This window comes from Anopheles moucheti, chromosome X (assembly GCF_943734755.1).
Source record: "Anopheles moucheti chromosome X, idAnoMoucSN_F20_07, whole genome shotgun sequence".
In the NCBI taxonomy this organism is placed as follows: Eukaryota; Metazoa; Arthropoda; class Insecta; order Diptera; family Culicidae; genus Anopheles; species Anopheles moucheti.
The window spans coordinates 11,203,143-11,217,437 of record NC_069142.1 but is presented as its reverse complement, the minus strand read 5'-3'; the positions used below and the strand labels follow the sequence as shown (position 1 = coordinate 11,217,437).

Sequence of the window (14,295 nt, the reverse complement as noted above, 5' to 3'; positions counted from 1 at the left end):
CATTATTTACAGCCTCATCTGTTATCTTCAGCAAAAGAAGTATTGATAAGCTGTTGGTTGAGCAGTGTTGCTTAACTGTAGCGTTATTGTTGTTTGTAAGTTGATAAGAGCTCCATCGATACAATTGTCTGAGGTGTCTTCTCTTAATTGTTGCGATACGGTTATCACACACAGTTGATAACTTCCCACCCCCAGCAAACAATCACCGAATTTCGTTTAAGGTTAAGGGCCTCTTCTTAATGTCAAGATGACATCAATGGAGTTACCATGCCAAGAATAAAATTCTAACGAAAAGCATCAACTGCAAGGATGTACGAAAGGCTGAGACTACTTCGTTCGTTTTCGCCAATATCCTTTACTATTTTCACACAGTTACAAGTTGATTAGGTTCAATAAAATAATTATGGAGGAAGCCTTCTTCCGAAAATTTAATTATTTCAAAATAGTCAAAAGTAATGCAAACAACGAAATTTAGCTACATTATGGAAAGTATTGGTTTTATTCAAAATTCTATCTTTTAAATTCCCATACGACGTGAGTTACATTCGTTTATCTTTCATACTACCTCGTCCTCCCATTGGTACACACTACTCTCACCGACAGCTACGTACCGCTGTCATTAACAGGCGATATTTGCCTAACGGGAAGAGATATACAACCATAAACACATATACAAAAACAATTGTTTAGCGAACTAAATATGTTAAGTCAATGTTCTTGAAAGCAGCGAAGTTGTAGTCCAAAGGGCGAAGATACCCCGCGTGTAAAAACCGAACTTGGAATATCTTGAAAACTTGTAAAACGATTGACTTTTCATTGTGTGATCATTTATGCAACTCGCTTGTACTTGACAAGGCTTGTTATCTTTAAATTGCTCTTGAAAAATTTCATGAGTTTTTCGAAATTTAGATTTCAGATGAATTTTTTACGTTACATGAGTGTTTACCGAAAAACGTACATAACAATATATTCATTCATGAGGGGAGGTTTTATACTTATTAATTCTTTGTGTATTGTCGAATGTGTATACTGCTTTTTAAAACGCCCTGTATCCAAAATATGAGCCAGTTTTCCTTCTCCTTTTCCAAGTGTCTGAATGTATATCCTCCCCCTTAAACAATTCGCACGACTAGCGGAACTGCATGTTCGCGTAAGAGTGCAACACACCCAAACACACAAATCACAGTGTGTGATCAATCATAATTGTCGTTCATGCCTAAATTAGTTCCTACCAATTTCGTTCACCCTTAAATCTCACGCTTGCAGCCAAAGGGAACATCTTACTATGACTAAACATCTGCAGTGCACTCTCCGCACAAAGCTTAGAAATCGAGTTTAATCGACCAAGCGTCAAGCATGGACACGCCCGGTTTGCGCACGGTCACAACATCTCCAGCACGCTCCAGCTCCAACCGACCAGTGGCAGCGCCGGACGCATCGGTATAGAGGGTGGCCGCTGTTGGGACCTTTCCCAGCCCGACGATAACCACCCGCTCGAGCCATGTATCCGTCTGGTAGGTGGCGGTGGTGTCAATTTTCCTGTAACGATAGACCAATCGAATTAAGAAAGTACGACCCAACCACATGCCGTATTCATCACTTACCGGCTGCTCAGTACACCGTCGCGGAACTCAAACTCCAAGTAAAGGTAGTGACCCCGCCGATATTCGTAGCTTTGCTCGTCGTCTATATATAGCGTACCCTTTGCACGTCCATCCCGATCCAGGGCCACCGTCAATGTGTACGGATCATGTCGCATCAGCGTCGATGCACGGCGAATACGTTCCTTCGTCGGCAGAATCGTACCACCGCGCTGGAACACTGGCACCTTGTAGTTATCGACCGGGATCGCTTCTACACCGGTGCCAGTGTGCTTGCGGTACGTGTCGCAATCGTACCACCAGTCTCCTTGTCCATCACCCCGCACCGGGAAGTACACCTCGCGACTTCGCTGCTGCTTCTGGTCCAGCACCGGCGCCACCAGCAGTTGATCCCCGAGCAGATACTGATGATCGATCGCGAATGCGTTTACATCCGTTGGGTAGTGCGCGAGTAGCGGGCGCATAATCGGTAGCCCACTGCGCTCATGCTCGTAAAACATCGTGTACCAGAATGGCAACAGCCGGTAACGCTTCCGGATAGCATCCCGTATGACGAGCTTTACATCCTCCGGGAACAACCACGGTTCGCGCCGCTTCGTATCGATGTGTGCGTGCGAACGGAAGAACGGTTGGAATGCACCGGTTTGATACCAGCGCGAAAACAGCTCACCGTCCGGATTGCCAAAGAAACCACCGACATCCGCACCGCAGAAGCTAATACCGGCGACCGACAGCGAAAGGCACATTTTGATCGATGCCTGCAAATGTCCCCAGTCCGCCATGTTGTCACCCGTCCAAACAGCCGCATAGCGCTGGCTGCCCGCAAAGTGTGACCGGGTTAGAATGAACGGACGCAAGCGGCCGTTGCCACGCCGCAACAAACCATCGAATGTGGCAATCAGCTGCATGTGACCGTACAGATTGTGCACGTCGCGATGCTCTAACCCACCGTGGTGCACATTATCCTTCAGCATGGTCACCTCCGGTCCATTAAACACAGACGGTTCATTCATATCGTTCCAGATGCCGACCGTTTCCGACTGTTCGCGGAACTTTTCCAGCAGATACTGGTCTGCGTAATGACGCCGTGCGTCCGGGCTGAAGAAATCCACGTAACTGGCCGCACCTGGCCAGCACCATCCTTCGTAATCACCACCATCCTTGTTCTTCACATAAAGTCCACGGTCGGTGCACTCGTTGTGGAAGAAATATCCTCCATCGCGCTTAATGTGCGGATCGATAATGATTGTGAGGTGACGTCCTAGGTCGGTCAGGTTGCGAATCATCTCGACCGGATGTGGGAACTTGTGGTGATCCCAGGTAAAGTAGCGCTTACCGTCCGTGTACTCTATATCCAGCCACATCGTGTCCATCGGTATGTCATGCTCGTCGAACTTGGCCGAAACCATCTCCACGTCCCGTTCGTCGTTGTAGTTCCAACGGCACTGATGGTAAGCGATCGCGTACAGCTGCGGCAACGGTCCCTTTCCGGTCAGGTCGGTGTACTGTCGGAACGCATCGATCGGCCCTGGACCGAGCAGCACAAACACATCCATAATGCCACTCTCCGAGATGAAGTTGGCGGCCGGTGGTTCCGTCTGGCTGTTCCACGATACCAGATTGACCAGTGACGAAACAACGTCCGAGTCACGGTTCGTGCTAAACACATCGACCCACGTTTCTGCCGCATTCAGCCAAAACACCGCACTGGTCGATGTTTCCCCATGACCGTACACTACCGGTACCGAACCGTACAATGCCATACCATTGTTCAGCTCGTACTCAAACACATCCAGATTGTACAACCGGTACGGATCGGTTCCCTTCGTGGCCGTGTGACGCAGCGCGAACGTATCCGCATGTTCCGGAATACCAAACAGGACCTTCGCCTGCGGGAAGGTAAAATCCAGCGCCAACCCTTCCGGTCCTTTCGGCTTCGAGTCGTGGTGGGATTTAAAGTTTTCCTCCCATGCACCCGGATCATCTGCCGGTGGTTCATCCGCTTGCTCCGCCTGCTCACCCTCCTTTTGTGCCGGTTCCGCCTCATCTACCACGTTCTGTTCCGCCTTCGGTTCCGGTTTGTGACGCAAATGTTCGAACCGCATCATACCTTTACCGTTTGCCGTCACCACCAGCTTGCCTTGCTGGAAAAAGTCCACCTTGAACGGAGCGACCTGGATGGCGGCCTTTACACCGTTGCCCTCACCGCAAGCCACCATAATTAGCGTGCCGGACGTACTTTCCACCTTGGTAGGACCATATTGTGGTTCTTGTACGAGTGCATCCTGCACACGGTACCTGACACTCAGCGGTTGCTTCTCATCCACCTGCATGTGGAACGATCCACCTCCCTTCACACATGCCAACTTCAGCGTATACTCATGCTTGGTGTATTGGTGGACAAGGGTCAATGTAACGTACTGCTTGAATTGTTGCAGCGTCTGCGGCAACACCTCAAACTCACTCGTCTGTGGTTCCAGCGAACGCAACCGGCTGCAAAAAGAAAAAAAACATTTTCAAACTCGGCTTTTGAGACACCCGGTGTCCTGTGAAAGGGGGCGTTTGCTTACCGACAGAAGCTGCTCTGTTCGCAGGTTTTGAAGTTGTTCCGATCGACGCTTGCCACCAAAGCGATCAGGTAGCAAAGCGCGACCAGAACCATACCCATCCGGATCATTCTATCGCTGGCTTTTTGTGTGCTTTATGATATTCTATTCGCTTCACAAGAACCGCACACGAACACCTCGCACCGTGGTGCTTCTCCAGTAAATGGAGTATTGGTTTATCGTCACTGCAGAACTGAATCTGTCTTGCTTCCCGTGTTTCTTTGTTTCCGCAAACCGAGGACCCGGGGTCCTACAATAGCTCTCAGGAGGAAAAACGCTGTCCCAATGTCGACTCGAATTATTCCAACGATACGCTATACACGTCAGATTGGTCGAGGTCCTGTCAAAATGACAGTTTGATTTTGTTTTATACCAACGTTTACATCACCTATCTTTAGAAATATTTCGAACATTTGAATCGTTTTCCACTAAATTTTTACTATCAATAACTATCAACACATTTTATATTACGATGAAGTAATGCCAATATGATGGAATCGTCTCGATTTAAAAGAAAAGGATCACACAAAACGTGCGCATGACGCACAAATCGACATTGGATCCTGATGTGTTGCACTCTCGCTCGCACGTCATCCGATCCTGCTCGTTTGACGTTAAACAGCTGACGTTTTCTGCTTTCGCCTACAGTGTCAAACACGCAAGGGTGTCGAACACATAATATCAATCTATTTGCAATAAATCATAATTTTCTATTGCATTTATGTTTTGCATGATATAATGAACCATGAACGATGTGTTTTTATTATCTCCCTCCTGATAATGTTTTGCCTTATTTTCGGCTTATTCTGGCCTTATTGGTAGACCGCACGAAGACGAATTGAACAAGCTGAAGTTAATCATGAAGTTAATCGTGTGTTTATATTCTTTTCCTCTTGCATACTGTAATGCATACTGACAAAAGATCTCTCATACACGAAAAAATAAAGCTCATTTAACGGAACAATAGAAAACTCTTTAAAAGTGTAAAAGTAAAAACTAGTCTGACGATTGGTTTGTCAATAACTGTACATTGGAAAATTTATTTGAAATGGAGTAACCCCTTCTCTGCAACTAATATTTGCATCGATAACAATCGTACAAAGATGCAATTTTGTTGGTAAAGTAATCTTTGAAATGGAAAACAAACGTCATTCTGTCTTTTTATCAGCTCATTACGGGGAAATCTACATGCAAAACAGCGATCAGTTCTTTATAAACAAATTCCATGCTAACAAACTTATATGTCAAAAACACTCGTTCGATTATCCGTGGCATTTTGCATTTTCGGAATGAAGTTCTACTGTATTTGTTGGATGACGTTTTTGCCACATAAATAACCCATCGTATTCACCGTCACCGCAAAGAACTTGCGCCAGCAAAACACCTGCCAGAAGTACGAGTTGCACTTTGTGTGAAGCCAGAACTACGCATAACCGAGGTGAAAGATGAAGGAACCGGATGCGGATGGGAGTGTCCCCATCGATAGGCCCCAGGAGATGTCGATGGCAACACGGGAAGTGCAAACGCAGCAGACGGAGATAGCGGCTTCGATCGTAAGCGTCATCCACTGTGATAGCCTGTGAAATGGACCCCCATTTGTAACCCTCTCGACTGTCTTGTAGGTACGTTCCAGCCTGGCGGAGATTGAAACCCAAGCGTCCGCTATGTTGAATCACCTCGAGTACGTACGGAGTGGGCAAAAGCAAATGCAACCGCAACAGCAACCAGCAAGTAGGGATTCATCCGACGAATCACCGACAGCGTCGTACGGGCTAAACCCAACGAAGAAACCACATACCGAGGTGCTTGCGTCGCTGGAACAGCTATTGACGGGGTTGCTCGCCGAAGAGGATGGTAGTGTGGAGCAGCAAGAGTTTGTGTTGCCCCCGTTGGACGAAGCATCCCATCTTGCGATTCTGCAACATTCGACCGCCGCCTATCTAAGTGCCCTCGAACGACACCAGCTGGCACGAGTAGTGTCTCGACTGGCGACCGACACGGTCAGATGGCTTGGTGGGTTATTCAAATTTACCGAATGCCACGCCAACTACTGTCGGGACGATGCCGAATGCACGCTGCAAGCGATCCGGCTTGCGCTCGTCCACCAGCAGGGGGAAGCTCGTGCCGAAGCGCGACCACCACCGTCCGCCCACACTATCTATCTGGCCGAGCTCAGCCAGCTCTTTACGGTGCAGCATGCATGCCGGTACCTCGGACTGCCCCTATCCTGCATTCGCGTCGTACCGTGCCAGCGCGCTGAAGACGCACAGGATGGATGTGGCGGGCGTATGGATTTGCAACAGCTAAACAATATGCTCACGATGGATGAGGCGGCAGGACGGCAACCACTGCTGCTGCTCGCTACTATCGGTAATCCGCTCACCGGCGTGTCAGACGATTTGCAATCGCTCAGCTCAATCTGTACCTCACAGCGCATATGGCTACACTGCCAAGGTCTCGGGTTGGCTGGGCTTGCAGTCGCTGCTACGTGGCTAGACAAGGTAAACCCTTATTACAGCAGACATCCGCATGTAACTATTCGCTACTCCACCTTTCCGTTGGTCTCATTTCAGTCTAAACGATTGCCCAACTCGATGACGCTCAGCCTAAACAGTTGGCTCGGTCTGACAGGTGTTCCGTCCGTGCTGGTCCACAAAGCACGTACGTCCACCGTCAAACCGAGTACCGTCTTCGACAGTGATCCGATCCTATCCAACCGTGTGTCCTGCTTGAGTGTTTGGTCCGTCCTGCAGGCGCTCGGCGCGGACGTTGTGATAGAACGCATCTTCTTCGCTTTCGAATCCTGTCAGGCACTTGGCAAGATATTGCTACAATTTGAGGGCATCAACGTACTGGTACGTGTGCCGAAAGTTAGAACTTTCTTTACAATAATGTGGACATTCATCATGGTTATTTTTTTTCTTTTACCGACAGAGCAAGGTGGCGGTTCACGACTCCAGTGAACAATATCGTCATGATCTTGAAAGTTCTGCTAATTATGACGTAAGTCTACCAATTTATTTAGAATTATTTGTTAATAGTCGAGAGCGGAAGGCAACAAGTGAGATAACAAATTCAAAAGAGTCAGAAAAAAACATAGGATTGTCGGAAGTATACGCAGAGTAGATCGTGAAGAATTTCCCCCTCCATCTCAGCTCGGATTGTTAAAAGAATCTTGGAAGTGTGCCAAACAACACTGACATACTCAAATTAATGGGCGAATTAGACCGCAATAGCTTATACAGCTCCGAAAAGGGGCATTTAATAAGGTTAAGCGCCCGTTAAGTCGAATTGAAAAGATGCAAAATATGATCGTTAAAAAGAGATTTTAAGGTAAGTATACTCAATGAGTTAATTACATTTCCTTGAATATTTTAAAAGTAAGGGTGTGTTGACGACTCTGACAACAAATGTTTCAACGTGCATTTATATGGTTGACTCCTAGGTGTCAGTACTATCATGCTCTAAACGAACCTAATTTTGGTTTTAACTCTATTCACATCAATGTTGAGTATGCAATTGACAGGACACTAACGCTTTAAAACAAGTACAGCAACAAGTATTCATACCATTTTCATCACCTTCTCTTAGATTCTGTTTGATCACAGCATACCGGTGCTACTGTTCCAGTTTGATGGTCACACAGATAGGCGCAACCGAACGGAACCGGAATCGGAACAGACGGCAACAAAAGAAACAGATGCAGAACCGAAACCCGACACGCCCAACGTGGAGAAAACTGCATCCAACGCCCAGTACTACGATCGCCTTAACAGCTGGCTGGGGCAGATTCTGTTGCGCGACTGTGGCCAGCTAAGCCTGGAGATGATCGAACACGAGCAGCACGGTATCTGCATCCGGTACTGTCCGTTTGTGCCCGGGTACAGTGAGCAGGTGTCCCGGCTAACGTCCGACATGCTGGCCACATTTGCCGGATGCATCGAAACGCAGATCGAAATACTGCACTCGACCATCCGGCACCGGGCAAGGTTCCAGCGGCTGGTCGCTGAGAGTGGTGTGCTGCGGCTGATCGAGCTGCACGATTGGGCCGGTCTCGGCGGTGTGTACTACGTGCCGGAAGGCTGGGAAACGTTGCTCACCGACCAGGCAAAGGGCGAGCTGAACAAGCTCAACACGGCACTGGTCGAAGCGCTGCAGGCAACCGATAGTGCATTTTCCCACGCCGAAAGTAGCGATGGGTTGATCTGTGTTAGGTATGGGTAGCATGATCGATAGAACCGGCAACGAAAACGCGTTTTAAACCCCGTTTTGCTTTCTTCCAGATTCGGTATGGTAACGAGCGAAACGGATGTGGAGGAACTGCTGGAGCTGGTGGTCCATACGGCACGCGTGGTACAGGAAAATTCCAAAATCCTCGACACGATGTCGGAAATACTGAAGAAAGGCATCGAGGCGGCCACAATCGATCTGCAACGGGAGGCGGAGGAAAAGCTATGGCAGGAGGGTATACTGCGACAGGTGCCTCTTGTTGGGCGGGTCGTGAATTGGTGGTCACCCCCAGCGAAGGAAACCGGCATGAAGGGTCGCAGCCTTAACCTTACGCAAGGTGTCGTCGAAAGTACGGAAAACATTTACAAGTGAGTTACGAGTAAGCTGTTTTTTATTTGTAGATAGATGTTTTGTATCTGTTTGGCGTGATCAGCTTATCAGGTCTATTCCTACATCAAAAATCCCATACTACTCGAACATTAAACATGCTCTCTACCATTGTCGCAGGTATCACATGCAGATGACACCGAAAACGTCCCATCAGCTACCAGGCAATAAGGGCCCACCGGCCCCGCTCGTACAGAAAGCAATCAATGCTGATCCGGACGAACGTTCGGTGCAACATTCGCGTAATGCCAGCTCGAGCAGCGAACTGTCTGGTACCGGGTCGGCCGGTCGTACCACCATTCCTGTGCTGGCGAAAACACCCCACTCGCCCACACAGCAGTCACACTCGTCTCCTCCACCAGCAACGAAACCATTAACGCCGCCGAACGGGAACATGGCCGTCTCTGAGCCACAGCTCACATCCACACCGAACGATGGTGCTACAAACGAACCGTAAACATCCGCACCAACAGCGGAATATATATGCGGATGAGAAACGGTCCTACAGCTACACAAAAAAACCCATCTTACCGCTACCCCGGGAGCTATCGAGTTCACGTTTACCAAAGCTTTTCGTTTGTTAAAGGTTTTAAGTTTTACACCTTCCCCGTTTTTCGTTCTTTTTGCCGGAAGGATGCTGCTCTTCCCATTTTCCCGTCCCACTTGTGGAACACCATTCCAATTATAGGTTATAGATTAAAAAACAGATAGCAACGGCATTGGTTGACGGACCAAGCAGCAGACGACAGAAGTGTTTTTCTCTGTGCCGTGCAACGCGTACCGTTTGTTTATGTTTGGGTTTTGTTATATTTAAACCATTCAACCGTGCTTACTAGTATTATTAATAGTTGTTGTGCTCAAAACCAGCACCGCACAGTAATGGCATTTGTGTGAAGGCGCAATCATTGCGGAATAGTGAGAAATGTGTAAAGTTTGGTTACGCACCTTTGCGTTCGCGTAGTATTGTTGTTATATTCGTTTATCTTAGTTTTAATTTACAAAACATAAAAAGACCTCACCTTATAGGCCACACCAAAAACACACGTGAAATAATGGCAAGCACCGGATAGTGTATAGGACAAACGAGACAGCCACACGTTTACAACACGTTTTAAAAAGCAAGTTTCTTTTAATTATCATTTGGCGCTACGATCTGCTCATATGTTTTGTTGTTTATTAGAGACATACGGTCTACAAACTGCGGAGCCTGTACTACAATACACCTGTCGCGACAAACAAAACTAGGGCTATATAGAACTTACATAGTTCCAGTACTCACATACGCCTCTGAGACATGGACTTTGTCTAGTACTGACGAAACCCTCTCAGACGCATTCGAGAGAAAGATGCTCAGGATGCTCTACGAGTTCATGTCATTAGAATGACACAGGAAGACCCAGCTCCTAAAGCCCTTTTAGGTCCACAATAGAGCATAAATTGAGATGGTCTGATTGCGTTGTTGCGTGCGCCCGTCGATCGTCGATAATATGGTGCACGACCGTGAGTGTTTTAGAGAACTCTGGCAGCAGGTCAAAACCAGCAAAGCGGTTGTAACGCCAGACAAGTAAATAAGTAAGACATACATGGCACTTAATGGGACCGCACCGAACATTCGCAAGGATGTACCTAACCCCTGTTTGTTTTCTTAACATCCCCTCTAACACATTCCTCTCCAACATCAAAAAAACACCTACTTTATATCCCACGGTACAACGAGTTAAATACTTGCGGATGTTTAAGCACGGGCTAGCTATGCCGCGATGATAGCAGCAATCAAAATTAGCACATTGCATTACAATTATCTGCGACGACGCACATACAAATATACGATTTTGTAGCAATAATACAAACAAAACACACACTGACACACGGGAAAGCTGAATGTGTTGCTAAAGGAAAGCAAGCAAACATGCAAAGCAATATAAGGAGATATAGAAAGTTACATACAGATATACGCATGCATTTTAGAAGAGTCATTTTTTAAAAGGAACACAACAATACAAAACGATAATAGTTGTTACGGATATCGATTTCGAGGCCGGATTTCTACGTTATCTCGTTCTCTCTATCTATTTCTCTCTTGCTTATTTTCTAGACGGGGTGGTTTCCCTTCCTTCCTGACATAAGAAAAAAAAAACACACACACCCGTACGATACACTAGGTTCAGCTAAACAATAGATAATAGAAAATCTAGTGCATGACAAATATTCGCTACTATTACTCTCTCTCTCTCTCTTTCTCTAAACACACAAACACTTTCTCTCTATCTCCTTACCCCATGTCCAAATTCGTGTTTTTTTGTTTGTTTGTTCCGCAACGCAGTTGTTTGTTATCATGTATTTGTAAATAAGCGAATAAAACAAAACAAAAATGTGATAAAACACATACAAACGCACATTTGTTCCGGTGACTTAAACGTATGCCCACAGGCGAGAAGCGACGAACCCCTTCCCGTTTTCCAGGAACTTTGGTGTTTTGTTTTCGTGATTTAGTTTCCATTTTTTATTGAAATCATTACGCGGTTCCCCCCGTTGCAAATCCCACTGTTTTAACCGTGTTTTACATTTGTTGTTTGATGTCTGGAGTGGTTTTTTTTAAAGTTCGCTGCGCACACAGCCCACGCATTGTTCCTTCTGCGCCGTACGTTCGGTAGTTCGTATAATTAACATCGTTTATTGACTTGCCGAGCAGAATTTGTGTGGTATTTGATGTCCATTCTCGATGTAGGGTTTCCATTTACCATTTTATGTTTTGTTATTGTGTTTGTTTATTCTTTTTTCCGTTTTTCTCCTCCATCTTGCACCTGAATTGGACACCGTAGCTCTTCCACCGAATGATTTGTTCTATTGTTTTTCTACATCTGCAGCTAAGGGAGATTTTTTGTTTTCTTTTTGAGGGACTTTCATTCTTTCCTCTCAGTTCGAGTTTACGTGTATGGGGCGCGCATAGTGGCGATGCATTTTCTATTCCTTCCCCCTATTTTGTTGTGGTTTTTGCGAAGAGTACATGTTCACCAGCATTACTAACTGGTCGTTTTAACACCTACCAAAAAAAAACAAAGATTACGGTTTTACTGTCATTCGTTTTAACATGCGTGTGGTTTGGTTTTGAAGGATTAATAGTTTCCCCGCCCACACGTTCACGGTGTGTTGACGTTAATTTATGCTATTCCGCAGCGATGGTCACGTGCACGATCACGCCTCAAGGACTTTGTTTCTCTCCCGTTCTGGGGGTACACTTGCATTTCTAGCATTTGATGTGTTTATTTATATATTTATAGTATATATTTATATACGGTATTTTATATCTATGTATATTAAAGGATGAAAAATGCTGATTTTTATTTTCTTTTTTCTTTGCTCGAATCCTTTTTGCCCATTCTATCTCTCTCGTTCTCTCGCTATCTCGCTCTGTCTCTCCTACATACCTCGTCCCAGCATTTAGAAGGATGGGAAAATGGTTTACCGCATCTTCAAATACGCCATGTTTTTTTGTCTTTATTGTTTTGTTGTGTGTATGAGATTAATGATCAAACGATTCCATTTACGCCCGATAGCATTGGGCCTACACCCATCCCTTCGCTTCCTATGGCCCGGCACGACGCCTTTTTTTCTTTGCCTTCAATTCTTATTTTACAAACTTTTGTTTTGTTTCTGCTTTTCCATTCCGCACACTACAAGTACAGTACATACGACAAACAGAGATAACGCATTATAGAAATATTGCCGCAAAACGAGACACGAATGGTAATACAGCACAGAGAAGTGTATAAGGTTTGTTGCTTACGCATTGTTTTGAATTTTGCTTATTACTTTACGTTAATGTTTTGCTTTTGTTGGTTAGAAATTTCTAGTAGCAAAACGCCTGAAGTTGGCGTACAGGACATCGGCTTTCGAACATGGCTGATAATGGTGGTGTGCAATGGAGTCTCTCATCCACGTGGAGAGTGGCGTCCATTTTCCCCTGCTCCAGGTGTACCGGAGTTGGAAAGGAAACAGTAGCCTAGCATCACAAATATACCTTCAAGTACGCAGTATACTACGAACAAGACACAAAAGGAAAGTCTAAAAATCCGCCCACTCCTGTCACCTGTTCGCATTTAATGTGATTAGCGATTGTTTATTGTTTCCGTTCACTGTCTCAACTGATACCGCCGTGGTTTGAATGTGTTTCCCTGCCATCTCTTATCCACTTCACTTCCCATATAGCATGCACCTGTTCAGGCGCTTCTGGAGTCAGTTCCATGCTTTACAGTGGTGGATGAAAGTATATGCGTGCGTTCGGTGTGTTGTGTGGGTTTGTAAAATATGCACCAGTTGCATTGTGTTTTGTGATGAAGATGTTATTTTCGAGATGCTATTTTCGCTGTAATGATGTGTTTTTTTAGAGTGTACGTGTGATGCTTTACACGCGTGCTAATACACACGCAGGTTGAACGTCATTTCTTCTACCCCAATTATGCACGCGCAGTGGTCGATGTTGAGCAATTAAAGTTTCCATTACTTGTTCGTTAATCAGCCTTGTTTTGCCTATTGGTATTTTCGATTTTGTTTAAAAGTACATGTTTGTTTAATTGTTTATTCGCTTTGTTCGGCCAGCTTTTTGGTTGGTCGTATTCCTTCATCCCGCCCACCATTTTAGTCGAGATACATCGACGCCGATATACCTTGTTGTTTTGGGGGGTATCGTTATTGTTTTGCCCAGTGTACGTAGTAACAATATTACCGTAGGTGAGTAAACACAACACAAACCCAAAAAACGGAACGAGGTATAAAGTACGGGTTTTTACACGGAGACACAACATTTTTTTTTGTGTTGCGTTCGCCATCTTGGAACACCTGCCGCAACAACGTTCGTCGTACGTGCCCAGTGTGCAAAAAATGCTGTGAATTAGTGTACTGTTTTCTGCATCGAAAACCCGAGGTAACCATCACCTGATTAGTGTTTTTCTTCCTTTTTTGTTTTGTTCATGTATACAAGTGCGACGATTGTTTTGTTTCGTGTATTCGAGTTCGAGGTGTTTGTTTGGTAGTAGTAGTGCTATTAGTAGTGGCACATATTTGCCAGCACTAATGCGCTTGTGTAAAAGTGAAATACTTGTTTTGGTAACAGCATTGCTGACACATTCGCTGCCATCTTGTTCCGATGATTGTAAAATTGTGTATTTACCCTACATTTAGGCGGTCCGTTGCGTTATGCAGGAAAAACCGAAAAATCCACTAAACCTATACACGCTTATCCTCCCCAACCGCATGACGACGCTCTCAGCTGTCTGCGAATGCAAGCACACGTATGTTAACTTAGAGCCCTATCGCTATCCTTTCGGCCCCACCGGTAACTTCCCCGCGTTTTCACTTCAAACTGCACGCTAAACAAACAAACCCGATCACTTTTGCGCAAAGCGAGACAAACACAATGGCACAGATCACAAGACATCTTTAGTTATTAAAATAAAACACATTTGTAACAC

The 14,295-nt window shown here is 45.7% G+C and overlaps 2 protein-coding genes across 2 annotated transcripts; one reads left to right on the top strand and one right to left on the bottom strand.

Annotated features, from left to right (window-relative positions):
• Positions 1-438: 438 nt before the first annotated feature.
• LOC128306846 (neutral alpha-glucosidase AB) lies at positions 439-4,504 on the bottom strand. The gene is made up of 3 exons (XM_053044472.1): positions 4,172-4,504; positions 1,605-4,094; positions 439-1,539 (listed from the first exon to the last, which is right to left on the bottom strand). The coding sequence occupies exons 1-3, from the start codon at positions 4,276-4,278 to the stop codon at positions 1,323-1,325; spliced, it is 2,814 nt and encodes a 937-aa protein (XP_052900432.1). The 5' UTR covers positions 4,279-4,504; the 3' UTR covers positions 439-1,322.
• Positions 4,505-5,590: 1,086 nt separating this feature from the next.
• LOC128306520 (pyridoxal-dependent decarboxylase domain-containing protein 1) lies at positions 5,591-11,211 on the top strand. The gene is made up of 7 exons (XM_053044053.1): positions 5,591-5,760; positions 5,830-6,708; positions 6,781-7,062; positions 7,142-7,210; positions 7,799-8,421; positions 8,491-8,805; positions 8,945-11,211. Exons 1-7 carry the CDS (start codon positions 5,653-5,655, stop codon positions 9,279-9,281), a joined length of 2,613 nt encoding a protein of 870 aa, XP_052900013.1. The 5' UTR covers positions 5,591-5,652; the 3' UTR covers positions 9,282-11,211.
• Positions 11,212-14,295: the final 3,084 nt, after the last annotated feature.

Coding starts and splice junctions, on each gene's coding strand:
- LOC128306846 (XM_053044472.1), bottom strand. CDS start 4,278: ATGATCCGGATGGGTATGGTTCTGGTCGCGCTTTGCTACCTGATCGCT. Junction 4,095..4,171: donor GAACAGAGCAGCTTCTGTCG/GTAAGCAAACGC, acceptor TTCTTTTTGCAG/CCGGTTGCGTTCGCTGGAAC. Junction 1,540..1,604: donor GACGGTGTACTGAGCAGCCG/GTAAGTGATGAA, acceptor CTATCGTTACAG/GAAAATTGACACCACCGCCA.
- LOC128306520 (XM_053044053.1), top strand. CDS start 5,653: ATGAAGGAACCGGATGCGGATGGGAGTGTCCCCATCGATAGGCCCCAG. Junction 5,761..5,829: donor CGGAGATAGCGGCTTCGATC/GTAAGCGTCATC, acceptor ACTGTCTTGTAG/GTACGTTCCAGCCTGGCGGA. Junction 7,063..7,141: donor TTGAGGGCATCAACGTACTG/GTACGTGTGCCG, acceptor TTTTACCGACAG/AGCAAGGTGGCGGTTCACGA.